Source organism: Anabrus simplex, chromosome 6 (assembly GCF_040414725.1).
Source record: "Anabrus simplex isolate iqAnaSimp1 chromosome 6, ASM4041472v1, whole genome shotgun sequence".
In the NCBI taxonomy this organism is placed as follows: domain Eukaryota; kingdom Metazoa; phylum Arthropoda; class Insecta; order Orthoptera; family Tettigoniidae; genus Anabrus; species Anabrus simplex.
The window spans coordinates 123,210,196-123,237,765 of record NC_090270.1 but is presented as its reverse complement, the minus strand read 5'-3'; the positions used below and the strand labels follow the sequence as shown (position 1 = coordinate 123,237,765).

At 37.6% G+C, this 27,570-nt stretch overlaps 2 protein-coding genes across 2 annotated transcripts in view; both read right to left on the bottom strand.

The window, feature by feature from the left end:
* Positions 1–879, bottom strand: part of ECSIT (evolutionarily conserved signaling intermediate in Toll pathway, mitochondrial) — a 34,163-nt gene extending 33,284 nt beyond the window's left edge. The window contains exon 1 of the mRNA XM_067149086.2: positions 137–879. Coding sequence (XP_067005187.2) covers positions 137–632 — 496 coding nt within the window. The 5' untranslated portion in view covers positions 633–879. The remainder of the gene's footprint in view (positions 1–136) is intronic.
* A 9,243-nt stretch (positions 880–10,122) lies between these two features.
* Positions 10,123–27,570, bottom strand: part of LOC136875537 (26S proteasome non-ATPase regulatory subunit 10) — a 60,552-nt gene continuing 43,104 nt past the window's right edge. The window contains exon 5 of the mRNA XM_067149085.2: positions 10,123–10,420. Within this exon, the coding sequence (XP_067005186.1) occupies positions 10,267–10,420 (154 nt within the window). The 3' untranslated portion in view covers positions 10,123–10,266. The remainder of the gene's footprint in view (positions 10,421–27,570) is intronic.

Here is a 27,570-nt window from a genome sequence, read left to right as displayed (position 1 = left end):
AAATAAATTGGTGCTCTCTCTGCAAATAAAGAAAACACAAGACAACATGAGGCATGCAGCACATGAGAGTCGAAACTGAATTCATCACCATATAAATTACAAATTTTTGACAGATAAATTGTATCACGAACAGTACCATTATCCTCCATCTGCTCCAAGAGATCAATGATACACTGCTGCTGTTTGGGATAATGCATGAATTCAGCTTGAAAAATGTTCGTTGGAATGAATTTTCCCTTAGGAAGGATATCAATGAGAGATTTGTAAGCTTCCAAATCTTTGTGAACATTAAACTCCTTCATATGACGAAGCGCTGCATATATGAACTCGACGTGGCCTCTCCGATGAACGTCTCTTTCTATAAATATGTTTATCATGGAAAGGTAAGTCTCTTTGCTTTTATCCTTAACATTGGAAAAAAAGTCTTGGGTAACCAATGCTTGATCTCGTTTAGGATCTTCCTTTTCATTCTTATTCAACTGGGTGTTCGTATGAAAGTAACCTATTCGTTTTTTAAAAACAGGCCTGAGCATTGAACCGATGAACATTGTTGAACACAGTGAGCATTGACTGTACGTCCTGGATAACCTGAGACATTTTAAAAAGGAATTTTGAGATAATCTTCTAAGCATTGTAGAAATAATATCACGTCCAATGTTGACGGACTTATGACGACTATAACCTCAAACACCGAAACTACATTTATCGATATGCTTTACCGGAGCACATTAATGAATTATACATTGGACTGGTGTATATATGTCACATAAAACTCATTTATCCTCAGTTGGTGGTGATGATTTCATATTTAGATATAACTTAATGTAAATTTCACTAACTAAAAACATTATAACAGCACTCTAAGGGCGCCATTATATAATCAGGGTTGCCAATGTCTGCAAGTTTGGTTGGCAAATTTGTGTATAATATATATTTCGCCATACAGTAAGAGTACATTCTCTTATAAATATGTATAAAACATAGATCATTTCTACTATAGATGATGTCACAGGATTGAGACGTAAATAATAGCAAGGTTCTCAATTCGTACACGTATTGAAGTAATTACGTAAATTTCTACCAATATATCTCTTCGAAAAGGGACTGCCCAACCTGGTGCTCCAGACACACTGAATTTCCCCATTCGTGGGCGTGTTGCTATGGTAACGCTGCATCAAGACCACGGTGTTCATGATCAAGGCCGACTATATATATAATATTGCAAACCACAATTAATAAATAGGCAGGCAGCGCCACATCTCATAAGGCTGGTACTATTGAAGCCGGAAGCTTGCGGCCGCCGCCATCTTACGACACTACAGATTCGCTGTAAACATTCATGTTACTGTGTAGTTTGGTTTTATGCACATTTCACATTCATTTTTCGGAAAACTGCTGTGTGTCAGAATTACAAACATCCATGTAGTGTGTGGGTGTGGTTTCTCCTATTATTATTATTAATAATAATTAACATCAGGTCTTTTCTTGCTGGTTTTAGTACGTAGTTGTTGAATAACAGTGGTCTCGATCTCTTCTAATCTTTAAGAATATATTGTAAGTTTGTCAAAATTACTGTTAAAATTAGAGTGGAAGGGTTGATAAGCTTGTATCAATTGAAATAGGTGTTAGGTTTATTATCACAGCATATTATTGAATACATTTCAGGATTTGTGGTAAAGATGTAAAGTCAATTCTCTACAATGTGACTGCTTGTAAGGAAGCTGGTGTAAAAAAAAAAGGAAATCCTTAGCCGGGCTGAGTGGCTCAGACGGTTGAAGCACTAGCCTTTTGACCCTATCTTGGCAGGTTCGATCCAGGCTCATTCCGGTGGTATCGAAGGTACTGTATTCAAATAAGACAGCCTCATGTCGGTAGATATACTGACACGTAAAACTCCTGCAGCACCTCGACATCTCCAAAAACCGTAAAAATAGTGCGTCAGAAAATAAATAACAGCGCCGGCCCCGTGGTGTAGGGATAGTGTTCCTACCTCTTAACCGGAGGTCCCGGGTTCGATTCCCGGACAGGTCAGGGATTTTTAGCTGGATCTGAGGGTTGGTTCGAAGTCCACTCAGCCTACGTGATTAGAATCGAGGAGCTATCTTACGGTGAGATAGCGGCCCGGGTCTAGAGAGCCAAGAACAACGACCGAGAGGATTTGTCGTGCTGACCACAGGACACCTCGTAATCTGCAGGCCTTCGGGCTGAACAGCGGTCACTTGATACGCCAAGGCCCTTCAGGGCTGTAGTGCCATGGGGTTAGTAGTTAAAAATAAATAACATTGAACACTATTATTGGAAAATCCTTATCCATTCATTTCTTTCCAGAATAGAGGTAATCTGTATGTTCCTACGAAATATGTTCATGTGTGCAAACTTAGATGTATTTCGGAGAGAATACATGTAATGGTTTAAGCTCAGTCATGAAAGGGAACGTACCTAATGAAGTCACAGTTCAGTTGTATGTAATATTTTAATCACTGTACCTGATAATACGTGGGAGAGCCCGCCATGTGGCCATGATCGTTAAGGCGTTGAAGTCTAAATGGTCTAACACTGGTTAGCCGGTTCGAGTCCCGTTGGTCGAAAACATTTTCACCATCAGAATGTTCGCCGGGTAGGGGAGGTCGTGGTATACAATTTTTAATCACTAGATTGCGTGCCAAAAGTTTGGACTAAATTCCATCCTCTCCACAGTACTCATACGGTGTGATGGCATATGACGCTGTTGATGGTGATTTGTCCCTCAGATGGGGACGTTAAGCCATGAGCAGACCCTTTGTGCTATTCGACAGGAGTAGGCTATGTTCCAGCACCGGGTTTCACCCTCTCCCTTCCTAGTATCATACATCATGTCATTCATTTCATCTCATTAAGTCCTCTGATGAGGCTGACGTCAGGAAGGGCATCTGGTCATAAAAACTCGCTACAGGAGATTCATCTCACCTCATACCCGACCCCATAAAGAAGCGGGGCGAGGATTGGACAAACAAACAAACAAACAAACATGAAAATACGTGTGAATCATGCTGTAAGAGAGTGCAATGGAAACAGATTTGATCAAAGATTGGTCTAAAACAGATTGGTTATTTTTAAGCATTGTAAATTGATATACTAGTATTTCTTTTTTTAACAGTAAAATAAAGGACCTAATAGGTCTAATTAATCAATGATATTATTATTTCGAAGTACTTTTAATTTTTAAAATGATCTCCTGTGCAATATTCCTGTTTCGGCTATTTTACATTAATGCATCGATGTAGTGTAGTGACGTAAGATGGCAGTGGCTGCATGCTTCCGGCTTCAGAATCCTGACGTTCATTGCCAGTCTAAATCTAGATGCCTGTGTTGCAGACCGTTCTTGGCTATATCTTTGCCCATCAGGGATGCCAACATGAATGATAATTATATATATAATTATAATATTATATAATTATGTTCGATATACTGTCTTACGATATTGGCAATACAATTTTGCTTTACGTCACACTGACACAGATAGGTTGTATGGCAACGATGTGATAGGAAATTGCTATCAGTGTGAATAAAGTGACCGAGGCCTTAATTAAGGTCTCGCTCCAGCATTTGCCTGCTGTGAAAATGGGAAACCACAGAAAACCATCTTCAGGACTGCCAACAGTGTGGTTCGAACACACTATCTTCCGAATACAAGCTGATAGCTAAGTGACCCAAACTGCGCGGCCACTTGCTCTGTAATACTGGCAAAACATACGACAAATTTGAGAGAGCTGATGAAAATATTGTTAATGCTTTCCAATGAGCGATTTCCTCCTGTGTTGACGCTTATGATGGTAATGCTATAGGTGCAGTTCTATGAACAGAAACTAAGTTGTAGCAGGATGAATAGAAATGTATAGTGTGATGAGTTCTGCTAGTTGATATGTTCCTTCACTACGCAGCGCTGGTGTAGATAGGCATCAGCTGTCTCTGAACATGTGTTTCTAAGTGGGAATTGATTTGATTTAATTCGGAATTTATAGTTTAAATAAATGATTTGAAACTGTGTATTCATTACTGTGGTGCTTCAGGATTGTGCAGTGTGTTTACTGACTGATGACTGTGTTTATGTGCTATATATGTTTGATGCAAATTATGAAATAGTGTTTCATGTTTTGTAACTAATCTGAGAAAAATACGTACGGGCAGTGAAAAGGATATACGATGAAAACAGAAGGATAATTTGTTTCAGTTCAACGGAAAGTTAACAACATATATTTTGCATGTATAAAACTACTGAAAAAGACCAAAAACTGTTTACACACTTCCGCTTTAAGCCAACAAGAAGCGCACCTACTTGGCCTTTATACATCGACAGTAGCACTGCAGGCGGCAGAGAACATGTACATCGTGTCTGTTAACATGTGATTCAGAGAGAGTCATCACACTATTCATTTCTATTCGTCATGGTTGCAGTAAAAACTCTTTTGCAGGCGTCCTCTAGTGTAAACGGTACTGTAGAAACAATGAACGTTCCTCAGACAACAGACTGCTATATCAAAGATGTCCAAATACAAAAGAATTTTACAGTCACTCTCACAATTGAGAAGAGACATATTATGTCACAAGCTTTTGTATTTATAGGTAAGGAAAGATGATGTTTGCCTCATCAGTCTATAGACTGACTTGTCACAGAGCTTCCATGGCACCCTATAATGTGCTAACCTTTTCAACATTTCAACATAACCACTACACATACCGTACTCTATTTTCTTTGTCACATACATGCCTGTCTACACCTACTGTTCTTAATGCCTACACTTCCCTCAAAAACTGAACAAGTCCTAGGTGACTTAAGATGTGGCCTATCATTCTCTCTTCTGTCCACTTTCATAGCATACCGGCTAGCAGTATTACGGCCATCCTCGGGGTCCCGGGTTCGATTCCTGTTATCACGTCAGGACGAGGATATGAGTTTACTTTTACTCTTCTTTTGGTCAAATTTTGCCAAATCTTTCTCCTCTTAACAGTCTGATTCAGTTCTCTCTTCATTCATAATTTGATCTACTCGTTTCACCTTCAGAATACTTCTGCAACACCACATTTCAAGAACTTCTGTTCTCTTCCTTTCTGAACTAATTTTTGTCTGCTTTTCACTTCCGTACAATGCCATGCTCTAGACAAAAGCCTTCAAAAATATCCTTTAATTCCTATATCAATGTTTGTAATGAGCAAATTTCTTTTCTTACGAAAGGCCTTCCATGATTGTGCTAGTCTGCTTTTCCCCCTTCCTTACTTCTGCCATCATTAGTTATTCTACTACTCAAGTAACAATATTCATCTACTTCCTTTAAGGCTTAATTTCCTAATCTAATATTTCCTGTAGGGGGTGCCTGGCCGAGGCGGTAAAGGCATGCTCGGTTCGCCCGTAAGGACGTGGGTTCGAATCCCCGTCAGGAAGTCGTTAAAATTTAAGAAATGAGATTTCCACTTCCGGAGGTGCATATGGCCCTGAGGTTCACTCAGCCTACACCAAAAATGAGTACCAGGTTAATTCCTGGGGGCAAAGGCAGCCGGGCGTAGAGCTAACCACTCTACCCCATCACGTGCTGCAGTTAACAATGGTGGAAACCTTTATCTTCCACTCCTCCAAGGGTCTTCATGGCCTGTATGGAGGTGACTATGTCTTTGTAATATTTCCTGTATAACTTGACTTTGTTCAGCTGAACTCCATTACTTTGTTTTGCATTTACGTACTCCTTCTCCAAGACTGTGCCCATACTATTCAGTTATTCTCCCATTTTTCTGTACACTTGGATAAAATAACAATACAGTGACAAATCTCAGAGCTTTGATTTCCACTTGGATTGTGATTCCCTTTCCAAATTCCACTTTGATTTCCTTTACTGCCGTACTATATAAACATTGAAAAAGAGAGGGAACAAACTGCAGCCTTGCCTCACTCCTTTTTAGATTGCTTCTTTTTCATAGCCCTCAGTTCTCATCACTGCAGACTGATTTTTGTGCAGATAGTAAATAATCCTTCTTTCTTGGTATCTGATCCCGATCACCTTCAGGATTGCAAATAGCTAGGTCCAATCATCATTGAATGCCTTTTCTAGATCTTTGAATACCATGTATATGGGCTTGTCCTTCTATATTCAATCCTCTAAGATCAGACGTAAAGGCAAGACTGCTTCATATATTTCTACAATTCTTCTGAAACCAAACTCAGCTTCAATATGTCTTTCCATTCTTCTGTAAATAATACTTATTAAAATTTTGCAAGTGTAAGATACTAAACTAATGGTGCGATAGTCACACTTGTCAACACCTGTTTTCTGTTAAATTCAGAAGCAGAAAACTATATTTTAAAATGGAATGCAGGTATGTGCAGAATTCCATACAGCAGGTGTTAAGTTTTGTTGATAGTGCTGCAGCAGAATAAGAGAATGCAACAATCCTCTTTTATCACAAGGGTAACAATGAAGCACTTCTTATCCAAGATACCAAGGACAGAGAAGAAAACCAGTCTTAGGGTAGAAAAAATAGAGCATATGTATGTGTAAGATGTGTGATGTTAGTCTGTGCTTCCGAAAATTCCATTCCAGATAAGATTATTCAAACTAAAAGCTAGGAATGGCACTGTACTTTAATTCTAATGACCTTGATGATATCTATGATTTATTATAACCATATAATATAGTTTATCCTTTTCTATTTCTCATTTGTGTTAAGTCTTTTTATGTTCAGAAAGTGCACTGTTTTCAAAAACTGGTTTAAGAAGATTCTAAGAAAGTCTCACTACATTTCTATTTTTAAAATATGGGTCTAAAAATTGAATAAATGTTCTCTCCCCTATGTGATTCTCTGCATCCTACAAGGCTCAACTGCTTGAAATACCTAGAATTATGCATCCATCAGTTTTAATTAAGGATGATTCATTCTCACAGTTCATTTCTGAACATGTGGATTTTAATGATAATGCTTTAAATAGTTACAATCCTTCCATAGTATAGGCGAGACTTATTGTAAAACCCCAAGCAAGGCTAATTCCCCGGATCAAAGAACTGAACTTTGGAAAATGCCATCTACGATTAGTAGGGCTATTTGGATCTGTTCAGTTAAAAATATTTGAGCAGTGCCAGGAATGGATTAAAGAAGATTGTGATGGCCAATTTAAAAGAAACAAATACAGCTCCTGATATAATGCCAGCATCTCCCAATATTCCCTGGTTATTTGGCAAATAGGCTGGGATTACTGGAGGGTTAATGATATGCAGAAAATAAAAACAGTACCACTTAATAAAATAACTAGAAAACAAAACTGAATTATAAAATTTCCTAGTATTAGAGAATTTATCTCACGTTTGTGGACTGTCTCGTAGAGATTTTTTAAAAAATACAGAACTTTTAGAAATGCTTATCTTTTTGATAATAATTACTTTTGTGCTAAACTGCAAAGGAGTCTCGATATTTGGAAAAAGCCGATTTCCAGCGCCATTTTACCAAGACGGCCGCACCAGCAGAAATTTTACAAGGTAGCAAATTTAGTATATCTTCTTGAGTCCTTCAAATGTACAATTTTCCCAAATTTTCAAAACAAATTACCTTACTTTTACACTCAAAAATTACCTTCTGACTGGACTATAGAGAAATATGGAATTTTTAAATAGCAAGTTATGGATTAGGTAGGTTTATGTTGAAAAATATAATTGAATAGTACCATCATAATGAATAGAATATCTAATGTGATCACTCTGCTCTCTCCGTACTGTCACTGGTGGCCCTGCTGGAATGTGGCGAGGCACCAGCTGCAACAGCACGCGTGCAAAATTGTCGACGAACGTAAAAATGTGCGTGCATGTATGAAGTCATGCTGATAGTTTTAACGCCTGTCGAGGGAATTTGTTTATTTTAATACTTTTTGAAAGTCAGTGTTAGTATCTGTGTTTTGTGTGTGTGTGTGTGTGTGTGTGTGTGTGTGCGTGCAATCAACTAGTTTTCTATTATTTCGAGAAAATGCCATACTGTTTCGTTCCTAGTTGTAAATCGGGTTACGGAAGGAAGCGTGATTGTAAGACGATTTTTTACGCAACCAAATGAAAACAATGTTTGTGAAGTGGGCGAGAGTTATTCCACGGAAAATATAAGCAATTGTCGGCCAAAAGCAGAATAAGTAATCGGCATTTTTTGGCAGATTAAATTAGAAAGGTCAACTGTTTCATAGCGAATGCTGAAAATACAGATCTTCCTTGTGTGAGGTGCATATTAAAGCCAGGAGCGGTACCTCATTTTTCCAGATTTACCAAAATATGTATCCACTGAGGTAAAATTGTGTACGGCACCCAGTAGGAAAGGAATGAAAACAGTACAAAGAGGGCAAGAGATGAGAATCATGGTGTGAGTGAAGCAGTAATGGCAAGAGTAAGTGGTGAAGTTCGAGTTCAAGGTCAGCCTAGTAGTTGTTAAATTCAGGCCCAGTCTAGTTCTCTCGACAATGACAAAAATACAATATTGTCTCTCAAAAACCGACTGAAGAACATAACTCAGTTTAATGCGAGCTAAATGCAGTCTTTCCTCAGCCAAAGCTACAATTAATTTCTTACAGGGGCAGATTAAGAACACGGAATTTCAATATAAAGATTGCAAATTTCTTAATAAGAAGCAGAAAATTATTATAGACACTATGTTAAAGAAATGACAAAGAAAATCTCTCAATGGTATGAGGTACAATGGTGAAGTTATTTTAGAGTTTATTATTTGGAATAAAATCACCTACAGAATAGAGGCACTTTCCACGGCATAATGTTACCTCTTCCCTCACAAAGCTATTTGAAGAAACTCTGCAGAGGACTTAAATGCCCCTATGGTGTAAATCCTCACTGTATAAGTGCTATATCAGATTACTGTATTTTGAGGATGAAAGGGATGAGAATAAATAGGTAGTTATATTTGATGAGGTTAAACTAAAAGAAGAGATTCAATTTAATGGTTCTTCAATTAAATTAGATGGCTTGGTCGACTTACATGAACTAACGCCAGATTGTCAAATTGTCAATCCAAATCATGCATTAGTTTTTATATTTGCACCTCTTTTGCAGAACTTGATGCAACCTATTGCCAATTATGCAAGCAGAAGTGCTACTCCAGGAGATCCTTTCCAAAATTCTAATTCAAGTTATACTGCAACTCGAGAAGGCTGGGGCAAGTGTGGTAGGTTTCACGTGTGATGGTAGTCAGCCAAATAAGAAAGCCTGGAGTATGTAGGAATTAGTGGGAAGAAAAATAAAGCACAATCCATTAGTGCTTGAAAAAGTGCAGACAGTTCTGTGAGATAATGAGTTTTTATACAGAGCCTTGGAAGGTATGAATGCTCTGAGTGCATCAGAAACTGGGCTTTTTCAGATTTTGGGCATATATTGAATTGTATAAGAAACTTTTTGCAGGATAAAGTATGACTATCTTACAATAGCAAAAATATCAATTTTGAATTTTATAGGGAACTGTTTATGGAAGACATCTCTGAGTATGTAGGACCTAGAGCTTGCCCCAAGCTGACAAGAGATCATTTAGATCCTTCCTTCTTTCAAAGAATGAATGCCAGGCTAGTATTCAAACTATTTAGCGATAGTGTCGCCAAGGAAAATTTTATCAAGAAATGGGACTGACACGATTTGTAGGCAGTGAGGGCACTAAGATATTTACAAGCGACTTGAACAATGTTTCTGATGCACTCAATGCATTCACACCTTCCAATTATAATTATAAGTGGATGCGGTACCGGTTTCGACCCAATCTGGGTCATCATCAGCCGAATAAAAATACCATACTTTGTACATTGTGGGCGGAGCCAGCGGGAAACTGCTAGTTGTTCTTTACTAGTCTATAGGCCTACAGTATTGATAACTTGTAACACTCATGTTACTAAAACAAAACCTTTAAATTGTTGATCACAATACATTTGGACAGGATTCAGCAAAATCAATATCCTCCATCTTGCTGCAACATAAGTGAGTCACTTAAGTGTGTGTAGGAGGTCCACTTATAGCAATAAATGAGACACTTAAGTAGGTAATATGAAATGAAACCTGGCTTATAAGGGGCACTTATAATAAGTGCTGTCTATGAATTTGGCCCTTAATCTTTAAAAGAAAATGCATATTCTAGTTATAATAATAAATTCATAAATATAAAAATTTATTTACACTGAATGCACATTTTACATTTTAGTTCTGAATGAGAAATACACATATAAAAATCTTACAAAGTAATCTCTGGTGAGTTTGAGGACTTCATAAATGGATTTCAAAGCTCATGCAAGGACATCAACTGTCTGCATAATGATGATGACGCTAGGTCAAGAGGTGTCTTTCCTTCTTTATTTTTTATATCCAGCCGTGCACCGTGGGAAACCAGTAATCTGGCCTCCTCCTCTCTGTTTTCTTCACATGCTAAATGCCTGAAACACAAACATAGATAATAAGATAGTTGCTTTACAATGATTAGAAATAAACCCAACCTGTCTCTCTGTAAAATAACTTCATTTAATAGAAGGGCATTAGAGTTAAGGATATCAGCCATTTATAAAGAGGAGAATATTTCTTTTCAAAAATAGGAATATGTGATATAAATGGAAGGGGAAGAAAGGTGGAAAGTTAAAGACTTCCTAGACTCCATAAATATTAATACCACCAGGTTCGTAAAATAATTAGAGTTGATCAAGAGAGGAACCTAGGGGGGAGCGAGGAAACCAAAACTGATGTGAGTGCGAAACATAAATGACAGAGTGAATTCATACAATGAGGAATTGCATAATATCAGTGCAATTTGAAAGAAAGCGAGGGTGAAAGTAAAAGTGATGTCCACAGCACAGAATAGTATGAGGCAACAAATCAGGATCCAGGACCAGAAACAACCCCCATTTACAAAATAAATGAAAGTTTCAATTTGCCTTCTTATTTTGACACTGTAACTGAGCCTGTACCATACTTTTCTGCTAGTGAATTTATCATTTCAAATATACAGTATATAGCATTAGTAAGAGTGAATCCTGGACTAGGGAAGAAAGTGATTCCGTGGTTTCCCATTTTCGCACCAGGCAAATGCCGGGGCTTTACCTTAATTAAGGCCACGGCCGCTTCCTTCCAATTCCTAGGCCTTTCCTATGACATCGTCGCCGTAAGACCTATCTGTGTTGGTGCGACGTAAAGCAAATAGCAAAAAAGAAACTGTAATTAAACAGTGTCCTAATACTCTTTATTTGCTGTGAAGAATACCATTCGTTCCGTTGAGACTGGACGTAAACCAAGGAAACTATTAGCGTTTGAATCCCCCCCCCCCCCATGGGTGCATGTTTTATATAGGGTAAACTTGGCAAATATAGGCACTAAGGTAATGTGGGCAGATTTAAGATATTTTTCATTTTTCACACAATCGTAGCGAGTAGAAGCATGCGCTCTGCTAGGTTGGTGATCGTGAAGTGTCATGCCTGCTCAGTATGTTAAAGGTTGTCTTCTACTGTGCTAACGGAAGCTAAAAAGAACATGGTTTGAGGTAAGTAGACCAGTCTACTCTTCCAAAATCGAGGCGTTATAATAACTCGGTTAATTTACTTAAGGCACTACACGCTAAATAAGTTTATTTTTCAAGAAATATTACTAGGGGTAGCTTGCAGGGTTAGTGTAGGGTATGTTGTAGCGAGAGGATACGCGCTTGGGAGTTAGTCCTTTCCCATTAATGCCAACTTCTGAAATGTGGCACTAAGGCAAAAATGGGCAGTGACATTGCAGGTAATATGGGCATCATCAAATTACATTGTATTTACGTGACGGGCATCTGAGATAGACTTATTCTTTTTTATTTCTACGGCAATCTGTAAGTTTTCATGTTAATCGATTAATATAGCATGTAGCTATTTCGCAAAAAATAAATAATTTTTCCTTTTTTTCCGGATTATGATGCAAAATGGGAATGAACGAGCGGGTATCCGCCAGAAATGGGATAAAGAGGATATGTCGCGTGTTGTAATAACAGTAAGAAATGGCTATTGTAATCATTTACAAGCATCTAGAACTTATAATGTGCCTAGACAAACTCAAAATTCTTGATAAAAAAGATGAAGGATTTGAATCTGATAAACAAGCCGGCCAGAATATTTAATGCCGACGAGTCAGGACTCCAAATGAACACGAGGGGTGGCCATGTTGTATGTGAAAAAGGAAAAAATTAGTCCAGTTCCAAAACTGAAGATGACGACTAGTAACCGGGGAAGACGTAAGTGTTCTGCAAGAGAACTTGCAAGTGAAGAAAATCTGGCTTCAGCGCAGAAAAGGGCTAGGCCTATCGCAGGAGTCAGTAGAGGAGGTTTAGCCGCAAAGCGTAAAGCCAGACGGAGCAACAAAGTTTCCTGTATTTGTCCTGTGTGTAAGGGGAATTATTATGATGAGAATGAAGGGCAGAAGTGGGCTAAGTGTTGTGGTTCATGTGCTAAGTGGTTCCATGAGGAGTGCGTAGAGATGGAAGGTGATTCTTTCTATTGTGATGAGGGCAGTTAAAAACCTTGTCAGTATTTATGACTCAGAGTGCTCTCATGTGACTGTTTCTGTTAGATTAATCCTTTTACTTTTCATATTACACACAGTTTTGGCCAGTTCTATGTTACTTACATTCTCTAATTCAATTCAAGTGATTCCGAGTTGATAACTTAATAATGGTATTAGTTCTACTTCCTTGGTAACATTTGTTCATAATCAGTGTTTAATTATAATATATATTTACCTTTATTTCATATATGTATGTTCAATACAACCACCTTGTTACAATACAAAATGAATATAACCATATCAGTGGCTACAATTGTGCCCATATTACCAGAAAATGTGCCCATATTACCTTAAGAGTTTGGCAAATATGGGCAGTTGCAGGGTTTGCTGTGGAGCTGCACAGTATGTCAATCACTATGGGATAGAGGCTAGTTCAAGCTTTATTCGAATGGAAATGGTTGTAAGTTTTCAAGGATTTTTTTACCAGGAAAATGGAAGTTGTTTTAGTGCTCCTTTTCTTCAGATATACCTTATGGTGCCCATATTTGCCAAGTTTACCCTAACGTTATCAAATAAGTTACAAAGAAGAGAAAAACTGCAATGCTTAACTATCGCCGAGTTCCAATGTATCAAAGTAAGCATCAACTGTAGCCTATTCATACCACCAGCATGATTCACAGGAAGAACTTTAAAAAATAGTGAGGCCAGCAATATCAAGGTCTGCTTGAACCTGTACTGCACTGGATTGTACTGAACGCTTCACAAACTAGATAAACCTCTCAATCCCAAATCACATAGTAGTCTTACTTTGAAACTGGAACATCTTCAATTTCAGACTTCTTAAAAACAAAAGAACTAATGTATTCCAATTTGAACTATTCCCTTGCTGAAACTCATAAAGAGCTGAAGGAAAATCTCATTCAGATGGACTAGTAGTAATCATCGTTACTGCAGTCCTACCAGTCTTAAACTTTCTTCACCAAGCTCAATAGCTGCAATCGCTTAAGTGCGGCCAGTATCCAGTATTCGGGAGATAGTAGGTTCGAACCCCACTGTCGGCAGCCCTGAAAATGGTTTCCCGTGGTTTCCCATTTTCACACCAGGCAAATGCTGGGGCTGTACCTATCTAAGAGCACGGCCGCTTCCTTCCCACTCCTAGCCCTTTCCTGTCCCATCATCGCCATAAGACGTATCTGTGTCTGTGCAACGTAAAACAACTAGAAGAAGAAGAAAAAAAAAACACCTTTCTTTATGTAAGGTTCTAGCCTAAGAAAGAGAAACAATAAAATTCAGACATGTTTTTAAAAAGCCTATTTGCGCTAACAGAATTCACCGTTGAACAAAATCACAAAAAGAGGGATGCTATATTTTATACTTCATATATATCAAGTCTTGCTTCTTTCTGCTTCCCCCACCCCATCTATTTTTCTCCTATTCTGTTTTCAAATCAGCGATAGTATCACATCTACATTATACCTATTCTCTTTCACAGCATCAGTAGCAAGATGACAACCCCGTTGTCTATGAATAAAAATTAATGTTTTGGTTTGTTAACCTCAAATTCTGAATATTCCATATAAATAACATGCGAAACAAATTAGAAATTGAAAGTGCATATAAGCTAATACATACCGTATAATCCCGAATATCACCTGCCACCGAATAAATTTGAGACGGCAAAATACGGAAAAAAATAAAAAGTGAAATAACTTGCATACCTATTTAATTTTCTTAAAATATACCACAAAAATAAATTCAAACAGCTTACAATATTAATAAAATCATCACGAAAATCGTAAATAAAATCGGTCCAATTCTCAGATTATTCACAATTCACCGTCATCTGAAGTTTCACCATAGGAACTTTCGGCGCTGGCATCTTAGTCGTCCTCACTACTGTCCACTGAATTTGAAATTCCACATTTCTTAAAGCTTTTGGATACTAGATCGTTGGGAATGCGCGCCCATGCGGTCTTGATCCAGCTGCACATTAGTCCCACTTCAGGCCTCTTCACTCACCCAGTTGATGTTAACGCATGATCACCATCAGATATTCATTTGGTGTATAACTGTTTCATTGCAGTTTTGAAAGGCCGGTTCACGCACACATCGAGCGGCTGTAGAATAGAAGCGAGTCCTCCGGGAATTATCGCAAGATCGGGTTTTCCTTTCCTCATCATATCTTTTATAGTGTCAGTTGTATGTCCTCGGTAACTGTCCAACACAAGCATGTTTCACTTTTGTAACAAAGCTCCCGGGCGATGTTGCCAAACGTACTTCACCCAGCCGTACCGTGACCACCGATAGAGAAAGCCTCAGCATTGCCTGGCGAGCTATGAGTGACATCATAAGTGGTGACACTATCACCACCGTGCGCGAGGAATCTTGGGTTTTCTGTATGTACGGAATGTAATGGTGGTGAGAAAGTCGTGTTGAGTTACATTGCATTTACATGAGTGATATTTGCGTTTTTTGTCAGTTCTGTAAACGAGTTGCGTAATATAAATCAACTCAAGCGTGCCACACTGCTGCTAGGTGTCCAGATGTGATGGAAATTACAGAAATGAGCAGAAAGTAACGGTCTACAACTTCCCAAAGGAACCAGAGTTACTACAGAAGTGGATAGGTGCAATTAAAGGAGATTTTCTGCCAGCTTCATACAGCAAGGTAAGTTTAAAGAAACATTGTACAAATTGGACCAACTTGTTGAGTAATATTTCTATGCTTTAGAAATGTACGATGGAAATCATCACTTTCTCTGCCCTCTAACCTTGAAACAACTACCGGTAGAGAACATCTTAGTTTAACATTCACCGGGCGAGTTGGCCGTGCGCGTAGAGGCACGCGGCTGTGAGCTTGCATCCGGGAGATAGTAGGTTCGAATCCCACTATCGGCAGCCCTGAAAATGGTTTTCCGTGGTTTCCCATTTTCACACCAGGCAAATGCTGGGGCTGTACCTTAATTAAGGCCACGGCCGCTTCCTTCCAACTCCTAGGCCTTTCCTGTCCCATCGTCGCCATAAGACCTATCTGTGTCGGTGCGACGTAAAGCCCCTAGCAAAAAAAAAGTTTAACATTCTGAGTTCTTACCTAAATCTTTATTCGCCAGATTCCTGAAAAAATGTTTACGCACAGCACCGGCACTTCTAAAGCTATTATAAAATCATATTATTTTGTTGGCCTATCCCTCATATCTGTAGATTTACTGTAATCGTAACCAGGCCTGTTATTACTTTGGCACTTCTCTAGTTAGAAAAGTGATTATAAAATAAATTTAACTTACCCAAATGTGTTAGCCTTGTTTCTGGTTACATAAGATAAGCATGGCCATAGGGCTAGCAACAAGTGTACCATTATGAAACAAACCTAATAAACTTACGGTATTGCTAAATTGGATTCTGATAGGTTATGGTAGGCCTATTTTACATTATGACCTATTAGAGTGTGATTGTCATTGACCCTTCGAAAGATGTAATACCGGTAGTTCATGTAGTTAATTAGGCCACTGTGGGATGTACAAAATTTGGTGATTTCATAACAAAATAATATCTACCTGTACCACTACAAGCATTTCATTTACTGTGCTTTATTGAACTTCAAGTGACAATATGGATTTTTTTCTGATGTCACATGAGCTTATTTTGATGGAAGAGTACTCAATTTTCTCTTATTTCTTGTTCTGAAAGACCTTTCACTGTCCCTATTTTGCAGTAATTGTTCATCAGGATATTAACTTAATACAAATCCATATAATTTTTCCAATACCCCCTTACATATAGGCCTATGATGTGTACAAAATTGATACCAGTACATAACAAACTCATCTAATGGACCTTCGTTTAAAGAAAAACTTGGCCTTCAGTATGGCTTTATATATATTGGAAACTCAACTAAGCCTTTCTTGACCAATGTTGAATAATGTTAAATGTAATGTTAATACACTAAGTAATTTACAGAAAGAAAAGAATATATGGTAACAAAAACAGCAGTGGAGTCATGAGTCCTGTTGGGCAGTCAATGCTCTTCATAACACAGTATTGACTAAAACTTAGAAGCGCATGTTGAGATGTGATTTACATTAGTTATTCAAATAAGGAAACAAATATTCATTGTGGTGACTATAAATTAACTATAAAATAATGAATTAAGTTACCAAATATTTATAACTGAAAAATACAAGAAGTTGAAATACCTGTTGAAATATGTGCCCTGTCGTGCTAAATTTTGTCTACTTCATGTCACAGGGCATATTTACAGCAAAAAGTTTAAAAAGTTGAAATACATGTCAAAATATGTGCCCTGTCATGCTAACTTTTGTCTACTTCATGTCACAGGGCATATTTATAGCTGAGAAGTATAAAAAGTTGAAATACCTGTCAAAATATGTGCCCTGACATACTAACTTTTGTCTACTTCATGTCACAGGGCATATTTACAGCACAAAAGTTTAAAAAAGTTGAAATACCGTACCTGTTAAAATATGTGCCCTGACATTCTAACTTTTGTCTACTTCATGTCACAGGGCATATTTATACCTGAGAAGTATAAAAAGTTGAAATACATGTCAAAATATGTGCCCTGTCATGCTAAGTTTTGTCTACTTCATGTCGCACGGCATATTTATAGCTGAGAAGTATAAAAAGTTGAAATACCTGTTAAAATATGTGCCCTGTCATGCTAACTTTTGTCTACTTCATGTCACAGGGCATATTTATATCTGAGAAGTATAAAAAGTTGAAATACCTGTCAAAATATGTGCCCTGACATGCTAAGTTTTGTCTACTTCATGTCGCACGGCATATTTATAGCTGAGAAGTATAAAAAGTTGAAATACCTGTTAAAATATGTGCCCTGTCATGCTAACTTTTGTCTACTTCATGTCACAGGGCATATTTATATCTGAGAAGTATAAAAAGTTGAAATACCTGTCAAAATATGCGCGCTGTCATGCTAACTTTTGTCTACTTCATGTCACAGGGCATATTTATAGCTGAGAAGTATAAAAAGTTGAAATACTTGTTAAAATATGTGCCTTGACATGCTAACTTTTGTCTACTTCATGTCACAGGGCACATTTACAGCAAAAAAGTTTTAAAAGTTGAAATACCTGTTAAAATATGTGCCCTGACATGCTAACTTTTGGCTACTTCATGTCACAGGGCATATTTATACCTGAGAAGTATAAAAAGTTGAAATACATGTCAAAATATGTGGCCTGTCATGCTAACTTAAGTCTATTTCATGGGACCAGGTAAAGCAGTTTTTCTTGTCATTAGAGCATTTGTTTCAAAATCATTGCACAGTTAATCATCATGTTCATAGCCATCACCATTATCAGGTTTAGCACCTAAACTTAAACAAATATTCTGTTTATAATAGCCTTCAAACTATTCTAGTAGCTGCAATATTTTATGATGATTAGGACTAGTCATCACCATTATCAGGATGAATACCTAAAAATTAAACAAATAGGGTATTCTGTTTATAATAGCCTTCGAACTATTGCAGTAGCTGTAATATTTTATGATGGTTAGCCCAACACCAAAACTGAAGAGTAGGCCTACTCAGGAATAGGACCATTCAGACACCACTGTGTATTTGCCTATTAACCTAAATAATAGGGAAAATAAATAAATAGACAAATACTAGTAGCTGTTCTGTAACATATTATGAGACTAACACAAAATTAATGAAAACTATACCTGAGCAAGAGTCTGTTCCAGTATTATTGTATATTTGTATTACAGCAAAAATATTAGGCTATTGATGGAGAAATAAAAAAGTACTTGCAGTCAGCAGCTTACAATTCTGTATCAAATACTCTGGTAAAATTATCAGCTGTTTCTTCATCGTCACGGTCTTCTAAATCCATTACATTACCTTCACCTACTCAGATAGCTTCAGTTAATCCTCTTGTCTTGGGCCTAAACATTTTCAATATTGCACACGAATTGCAACTAGCACAACGTGCATAATTATTAATGCCCTTCAATAATACTAATACATGGAATTTGACACTAGTGTCACTAGCTGCCCACCAGGACTTGTCCCACTTATAATTCATAATTTCATAAATATTCACCATTTCTAAGTCCTGTCCGGTAATAGAAATATATTCCAAAATATGCTTGTTTCCAAAATATAATTTCATATGATTCTTTATACTCCCACAGAAGCTAATAAAAAATTTAGAATTGGTTACACTTTATCCATAGTCAGCTATATACCACAGCTTAGTTAAGTCCTGATAGTCAAGAAAGAGTTACATACATGTTATATTTGTATCTATTCGTATTGGAAAAGAAGTATGTAGATTATCTCCATTTTATTTTATTTTTTACCACTTTCAGGTCTCTGAGCTTCATTTTACATCCCATGACATTATCAGGAAACAGGTGTGTATGACGAAGAAACAGGCGCTTGGAAGTCTTAGGTTGAATTCTTTATGATCATTATGTAAAATTTATTTTGAGAAAATAACAATTTGGTTGACATAATTGTATAATTTCCCTGTAATAAGGTGACAGTATTTATTATAAACTGTTATTCAGTGTACTTACTTATGACCATCTACAAGACCCATCTTCCCAAATTCAGTAATCCTTGAAGAAGCGAGTCTTGCAGGAATTTGTTGAAGTACCGTGTTTACAATGCTGTACTTAGGATAATCGGTTTATACGAGTATTAAATACACAACATATTCTATAGATATCATAATGTACAGAATGTCTCTCTTTGTTGACATTCTTCTGCAATAAAACTATGTACAGTATGTAAATTCCTCGCAGGGTAAATATTCCCATAGGTACAGTACTGTATGTATCCAAATTTTTGGGACGTACAATGGACCTTCTACTTAAGTGATCTGTAGTGATAAGTAAACCATAAATTACTCGTATGTGAACTGAATACTGTTTGATTAATCAATATTCAATACTTTCTTCAGTTATGGCAGATTAACAATATCTAACAACTCTTATGAATGTATTAGAGAGTCAAGAGAACATGTTTTATTTTCAGTTATCATTTATTTATTTATTTATTTATTTATTGTGGACACACTGCTTATGTTTAGCCTACATTATTTTGCTTAAGAAATCTTGATTTGAATATATACTTGAAATCATGTTTTTTATTTATGTTCTTTGCAGACGATATTTCGAAAATACTTTGTTAGGTTTATTTAGCTGCTACATTCTAAATTAATACATAACATAATTAAGAACGTGTGCAAGTGCAACGCTTGTTATTAATAGCTATATAGCAACTTCATGTTGCTTAACGGGAGAATGGTCTCCGGTCTCCGTGTAACCACCTGTGATGACGTCACGCTCGTATGCGGAGGCCTTCTCTATCGGTGGTCATGGCCGTACTCATTTGCTCTAACAATAACACCGGACGGCAAGTTTCCTTTCGGAAGCGTTTTCCTTTTCAGAACCACATGTGGAGAGAGTTTGGTTCCATCCGCTAATACGCACAACATTACCGTGTATCGTTGCTTTTTGTTACCACCTATTCTGATGGTTACACTTTTAGAACCCTTTGTATCCACTGTATTTTCCAACGGCATTTCAAAATAGACAGGTGTCTGGTCTGCATTCCCAATTTGCGACAGAAAATAAGAATTTTGCTTCCTCAAATGAATAATGTGACGCTGACAGGCCGTTGATTTTTCTTCAAACGCCCCAGGGAGACATAAAATAGATGTATGTCTTTCTCTAATAAAAGTTTCGGATCCATCCACAACTTGCAGTAAAGCCCTGTGTTTTTAGTTCTTTTGATATCTCTAGTGCTTTCAATTTACACATTTCACTAGGAACATCATATCCTAACTCACTTTTTTCTATCACAAATTTGTGGAGTCGTTCTTCAATTTCTGGAAACACTGCACTCCACCCGCGGAACGCTCTACGATCGCTGTTACTTTTTAAAAGATTTTCCTTCTTCTTCTGCCAATCACGAATACACAATTCATCAATATCGTACTTTCTGCCAACGGCACAATTTCTGTATATTTCAGCTTCGCTTACAACTTTAAAGTTTCTCACGCACAGTAAATGACCGCAGACGCTTACTACTGTGCACTTTCACAGGACAGATGCGGAACTCGAATGTGAGCGAGGTAGACTTCCGTAACCAACAGTCTCAACTCTCGCAAAGTACGATATCCCGCGAGATCAGCTATTCGCGCACTCAGCATGCCAGCAACACTTGTGAAACAAATGACGATCGAGCATCCACAGCAGCAGTTTTCATATTCACCGTATATTTACCCATATTGAATATTGAATTTTCACGACCACATTGTAATCGAAACAGACTTTCAACATATTAGGTCGTGTTACGTACATGTAGTATGTGTTGAAGAAATGTTAAGTACAGAACAAAAATGGCCAGCCGGACACCAGTGGGATCCGAACCCACAACCTCCCGACTTCGCGTCGGTTGCTCTACCAATTGAGCAATGGTAGCCTAGGCCATCTTTGTTCTGTTTGAAAGGATCTGAGCTACAGGTCTGGCACTGCTGCTAGCACACTGTAGAGTGCGTTTAAGTCGCCCGTTGTGGGGCATGTCAATGAATATTGAATTTTCACGACCGCATTGTAATCGAAACAGACTTTCAACGTATTAGGTCGTGTTACATACATGTAGTACGTGTTGAAGAAATGTTAAGTACAGAACAAAAATGGCCAGCCGGACACCAGTGGGATCCGAACCCACAACCTCCCGATTTCGCGTCGGTTGCTCTACCAACTGAGCTATGGTAGCCTAGGCCATCTTTGTTCTGTTTGAAAGGATCTGAGCTACAGGTCTGGCACTGCTGCTAGCACAATGTAGAGTGCGTTTAAGTCGCCCGTTGTGGGGCATGTCAATTTCATTACCTTACATTTCGCGTTTACATGCTACTGTAACCGTATCGAGAAACAAAATCGATCTTGTTTTGTAGAACGCAACTAAAACACAATAAGACCTGAATGCCCGTTTACATGTGGTATATTGAGTACGGTAACCATATTCAAATCTATTTCAATACCCCATGTAAATGTAGTAAATATTTACGAGAATGAACGGCTTGAATACGACTCGCACCCAAGATTTAGAACCAATATTTTGAAGAAAAAAGTGTGGGGGGGTATTCGGGATTATACGGTATAATGCTGCCTGGCACAGAAGTTTGGCGTTACACAACAAACGACTGTCTAAATTATCACTGCCTTCTGAATACTAATTTGAACTGCTTCCGAGAGGAATAATATTGAGGAAAAACAAGTGTCAAGAAGTGCGGTATTGAAACTATGCAATAGCAATGGTGCACAGGTTTTACAAGGGTAAAAGTTTTACCACAGTTTCATAAAGACTGATATTTACAGAGCTTGGTACATTCGGGCATTAATCCAACAATTACTTCCGTTTTCTGCATAATGAAAGTATGGTAAGAATTTCTTCAGTAGGAGAGCCACAGAACCTTCTCTGCAAGTTGTGTGCAGCTGCTCTGTTGAAGGTATTTATGTTGAAGGGTTTTATGGCTGCAATAAGCTTGAATAAGGCGAGCCAATACAACAATAAAACACGACTTGATGGTTTCAATTATTCCAGTCAGCAATTATCATCAATGAATACCAATACACTCTTATGAATTTTATGACAGCTTTTTAACAAGTTCTGTGAATACAACTTTTATTATAATTTGGATCCACCTTATTCAATACATAAAAACTGCTGTTTAGATGAAATTACAGCATATATTTCAATCAGAACTAGTTTTGACGCCCATTTTTGTCATCATCAGCTGATATTAGGTTCTTGGAAAAATTGGCAATCACATATGTTTATCTACGTCAAATTGAACACAATTTAAAACCATATTAACAAGTTAAAACTGTGTTACGATTATACTGTCTCAAAGTCCATATTTTCTACATGTCCAAGACTTGCGAGTCATAAATCTTCAATAATCAGTTGCTCCTCCCACTTTCCCCTATTTCCCCCTTTCGGTCCCGACCAACCTTGGACACTTGATTACTATCACAACACTGCTCACTAGGCTTCATTGTGCTTCGCATGGACAGCGATCTTTTGAGGTGAGTCACGTAAAAACGTTTACGTTATAAGACGTAATTTTATATATTGCCTCTTCAGTTAAGTGATAGTTTATTACATTCCTATTATTTCAGGTCCGCATTGAACTGGGAACGTTGTACTTGTTAACATCTTAAAGGACCGATTGCTCATTTCCACCTCACTAGGATAGCTCCATTAAAGCGACTCTTAAAGATTTTATTGAAGTATTTTAATATGATTCTACGTCATGTTTTAAGAAGTGTGATAAATTAAGCTAATGTTTCTTCAAGACTATTTTATTTTTAAGTTGTTGTTCTTTTAAATCCATGTTATTTTATTAGTGAGCAAACCGGTTTGCATATGTTAAGATTTATGACTCGCAAGTCTCGGACTTGTAGAAAATATGGACTTTGAGACAGTATAATCGTAACACAGTTTTAGCTTGTTAATATGGTTTTAAATTGTGTTCAATTTGACGTAGATAAACTTATGTGATTGCCAATTTTCCCAAGAACCCATATCAGCTGATGACGCAAATGGGCGTCGAAACTAGTTCTGATTGAAATACATGTTGTAATTTCATCTAAACAACAGTTTTTATGTATTGAATAAGGTGGATCCAAATTATAATAAAAGTTGTAATCTTAGTTCAATGTGGTTCAGGCCAAAAATTGCCTCGCAAATGTCCGAAATGTTCACGTAAGTGACAGAACAGGGAGACAGACTAGAGGAGGCCAATATGAAGTCGAGATGTCCTGCATCAGGACTGAAGCTCTCATGAGCACACAAGGTAGCATGACTGAATACAGGACCTGATTAAATCCATTTGGCCAGCAAACAGGATGATGGAGCAGAATCAGGATGTCATAACTAAGACTCTCCCCATTTTTATTTTATTTTCATGGTTACTTATTTCTTGACTGAATATCCTGCTACATAGCAGAAAGCCCCCCCCCCCCCCCCAAGAAGGTGTGCTGTTTTACGAAGCACTGCAGATGTCAGAGCTCGAACTAAGGATCAAGTTAATAACTTCCGCAACAGGGAAAGAAGTCCACTGGCTCGGAACACTATTCACGAAGAACCCCCCATTGAATTATGCAGAGAAGGGACATTTTAATTCGTGTTGCCACAAGGGTTTGGTTTATTTTCCACAATCTCAAGTAAACAATGTACTTTAAGGTATGATACTACATGATGATGTTTTCATGAACTATATGAAGCAGTGTTGAGTTGTTTGAGTTTGATGCAGCCATCCACGCCAGCCTATCCTGTGCTAACCTTTTCATTTCTACATAACTACTGCATCCTACATCTACTCTAATCTGCTCGTCATATTCATACCTTGGTCTACCGCTACCATTCTTACCGCCAACACTTCCTTCAAAAACCAACTTAAGTCCTGGGTGTCTTAAGATGTGTCCTATTATTCTACTATCTGTTCTTCTCGTCAAATTTAGCCAAATCGATCTCCTCTCATCAATTCGATTCAGTGTAACTTCATTCGTGATTCGATCTATCCATCTCACCTTAGCATTCTTCTGTAACACCATAGTATAATAGTACAATGTCCTTTGGATCTTTCTCTGCTAACCGTACCCACATCCCAGGATTTACTGCCTACTGAAAATTGCCGAGCATTATATGGCCAGCTTTATGTGATAGATTCAAGTCTTACGAACAGAATTTGTTGTGAAAATTCTATAAATTCCTCTCTTAATCCACAGACAATTTAAAGACTATCCAATATTTTGCTAAATAACCCATATGCTACATGATTTCATAATGCTGGCAAAGCAATGAGACAAGAAATAAATCTGCAGCTATTGCTGTGACAGGCCACTAGTAGAATTTAATGTCATTCACTTTAGGCCAATTATCTTACAAGTCAAATGAATCAGAATTTTCTCAGCTACTGCAACTGGCATGCGTTAAGGTTTGTAGAAGATGAAATTTCATATTTTTTAATGGAACAAACACTGAACAAAGATTAGCTCAAACTAAGGCATCTTAGCATAGTTCTTACTCTATCTGGTTCTATAGTAAGATATCTTGAATTACAGTTTCTTAACACTCAGAGAACAATATCTTATCGTTTCCTGAATTACAGCATTAAAACCAAATTTTTAAAATACCCACTTTTAAGACAGTAATGAACTAGGGCAGTAACATAGTAGACAAATGATTAAACAGTGTTCTTGCCTCTATTAAGTTAATATGCTGGAAATGATTACATTGGTATTGCAACTTCCTGCTGCCTTAATCATATCAGCATTGAATTCGTCTTTTTCACTTGCTTGACCTTTGGTCATTGCTTTTATTGCCCTTTCAAGTTCCAACCATGTTATCGGGTTCTCTTCTTTTTCTTCATCTATTTCCATTTTCATATCTCCTTTCTCCGAGCAGTCATCCTCCTTGTAGTTTTTCAAAATACTTTGCCACCACCTTCTGAAGACCCTTTTCGTCATGTAATATGGACCCATCTTTTCCCTCTAATGCCTTGATTTCTTCTTGATTTATTCTTTTCGATTTTATTACTCTGTATAATTGTTTCTGATTTCCTCGACTATCCTGCTCAATTTTGTCGGTAAACTCTCCCCAACATTTCTCCTTTCTTCCTTGATACTCCTCTTTACTTGTATTTTTAAAATATTTTGTATTCCACATGTAACATTTCTGTAACCTATCTATCTTATTCTCATCCCTCTGTTACGTTTTTTGCTTTACCTTATCCATTTCTTTCTTTACCTTGTTCCTTTCTTTTCTTATATTTTTTAAAATTTTGTCTGTCCACCATGATGTCTCCTTTCCCTTAATCTTTGCTATTGTTTTCCTGCATACCTCAACTGCTGCTTCCACAAATGTCTATCTTGAATTGTCCCACTCTTCTTCTCCACTTCATATTTCTGTGTTAGGCAACTTCCTTTTTATACAATCTTGGAATGCCATTCTTTTATCCCTCTCCTCCAATTCCCAAATCGTGATCTTTTGTTTCTTCTTCAATACAATCAATAATCTATGATCACATTCCATACTTTCACTGGGGATTATCTTCATATTCAGGACGTATCTTCCCCATTCTCGGTCTGTTGTTATAAAATCGATGAGTGTTCCATACTGTCCATCCCAACTATATCAGCTGATCTTATGGCTATTCCTCTTCATAAACCATGTGTACTTTATTATCAGGTTATTTCTGATACAAAAGCCCAACAGTTTCTCTCCATCTTAATTTCTATTGCCATACCCATGTGGGCCTAGAACATTCTCATATCCCATTCTATCAGTTGCCACATGAGCATTCAGATCTTTCATTATCATGATCCCATCTTCAACAATATGTGTTTCCAGCTCATTGAGGAAAACTTTTTCTTCCATGCTACATCCTGTCTCTGGAGCATCTTCAGTAGTTCCTTGTTTACATATATGTGCATTATTATAATTCTTTCATTTATATACTCAACTTCAGCTATTGGTTCGACATTCTGATTCACTACAAATCCCACTCCATTTCTTTTCTCTTTACTGTTACCCATCCAGTACAAGGTGTACCCCTTTCTCAGTTTCTTCATTCCTTTCCCAACGACTTCTAATTAACGAGGTTTTACTGTATTCAGTATCTCTCTGATGAGCATGACCCCGCATCCCCAGGTGGCTTATAAGGGGCCTTACAGTCTTGGAAGGCTTGGCCAAATTCAAGGCCAACAAACAGCCCAATTTCTGCAGGCCTTATAAAGTTGGGGCACCCTCTTGCCAGTGATCGTAAGTATAGACAGCTCAGGGTAATGAGTTAAGTCCTCAACAGCAACTACAGTAAAGAAAGCAGACATCAGTGCAGAGTACGTGGCAGATGAGACGGCTCAGTACTCAGAATTAATAAGATTAAAGGGAATCTGCACTAAATTAGAAGCAGATAAAATTTTCATAGTATCTGAGGCAGGGGCAGGAGACTTATCGCAGTACCCACAGACAGACAGTTTTTTTCCCCTCTGTGGGTGGGAATGGCTGAATATATCCCTTGTTTCTTGTGCCTGTCGTAAGAGGTGACTGAAAGGAGACCGCAGGGGTGTGGGTTGGTATAGAGTGTTTCAACAGCAATAACACACTAAGCAGATGCGAGAGACCAGATCCACTGATACGGAACTATCATACGCATTGCATTCTATGCCCTTTTGACAATCTTAACCAGATTTGCTATGAGGCAAATGCAGTGTGATGAAATGAATGGTAGTACATTTGATTTCAATACACCCTATCTTGGCAATGCTAAATTGTCCGTATTTAAAAGTATTTTCCTACAAAACTATGAAGCTTAGAATGATGAAATTTGGTATGGCTCAAAAGGAATGTTTACTGTATATACTGACAATTTTATAACTTCACCTAACCTCACACATAGCAGAAACATTTTTTTACTTTACTGCTAAAAATAATTGCTTTATATGAAGTGTTATACTCAATAACTTTGGAACTATTTGAGTTAGAGGCATAAATTAATGTCAGTATGTTCATCAAACACAGTAAAATAGCTGGTAAAAATTTCATTTAACTGGCTTAAATATATACTGAGAAAAATACCTGAATATCTTTAAAAATTATACCTTTGGAAAAACTGAATTAAAGTTACACACTGCCTAGTGCATCCCTGGTGCATATTCTGGATCATCTGGATCATCACAGTCATCTTCCCTTGCTCTCTTCCTGTTTCTGCTCATTACCCTGTTCCTCTTGATCACCATATCAGCCTGTAGGTCAGCCTTTCTCACTCGCTCTGCATCACTTTCACTACAAATTTGTCGCATGTTTCTGCCAGGATAAATTCCTAAATTTTCCAGCACTATAATTCGACCCACACAGCCCTCATTATAGATCAGCACCGCATCATACAATCCCATACATAAGGTATTATAGCCAACAAACACTGTCCTTCCAGGGCCTCCACGGCGCTTCTTGAACAATCTACTTGAGCTAGGCATCCCACAAAAATACTTCTTTACTTTGTGCTTAC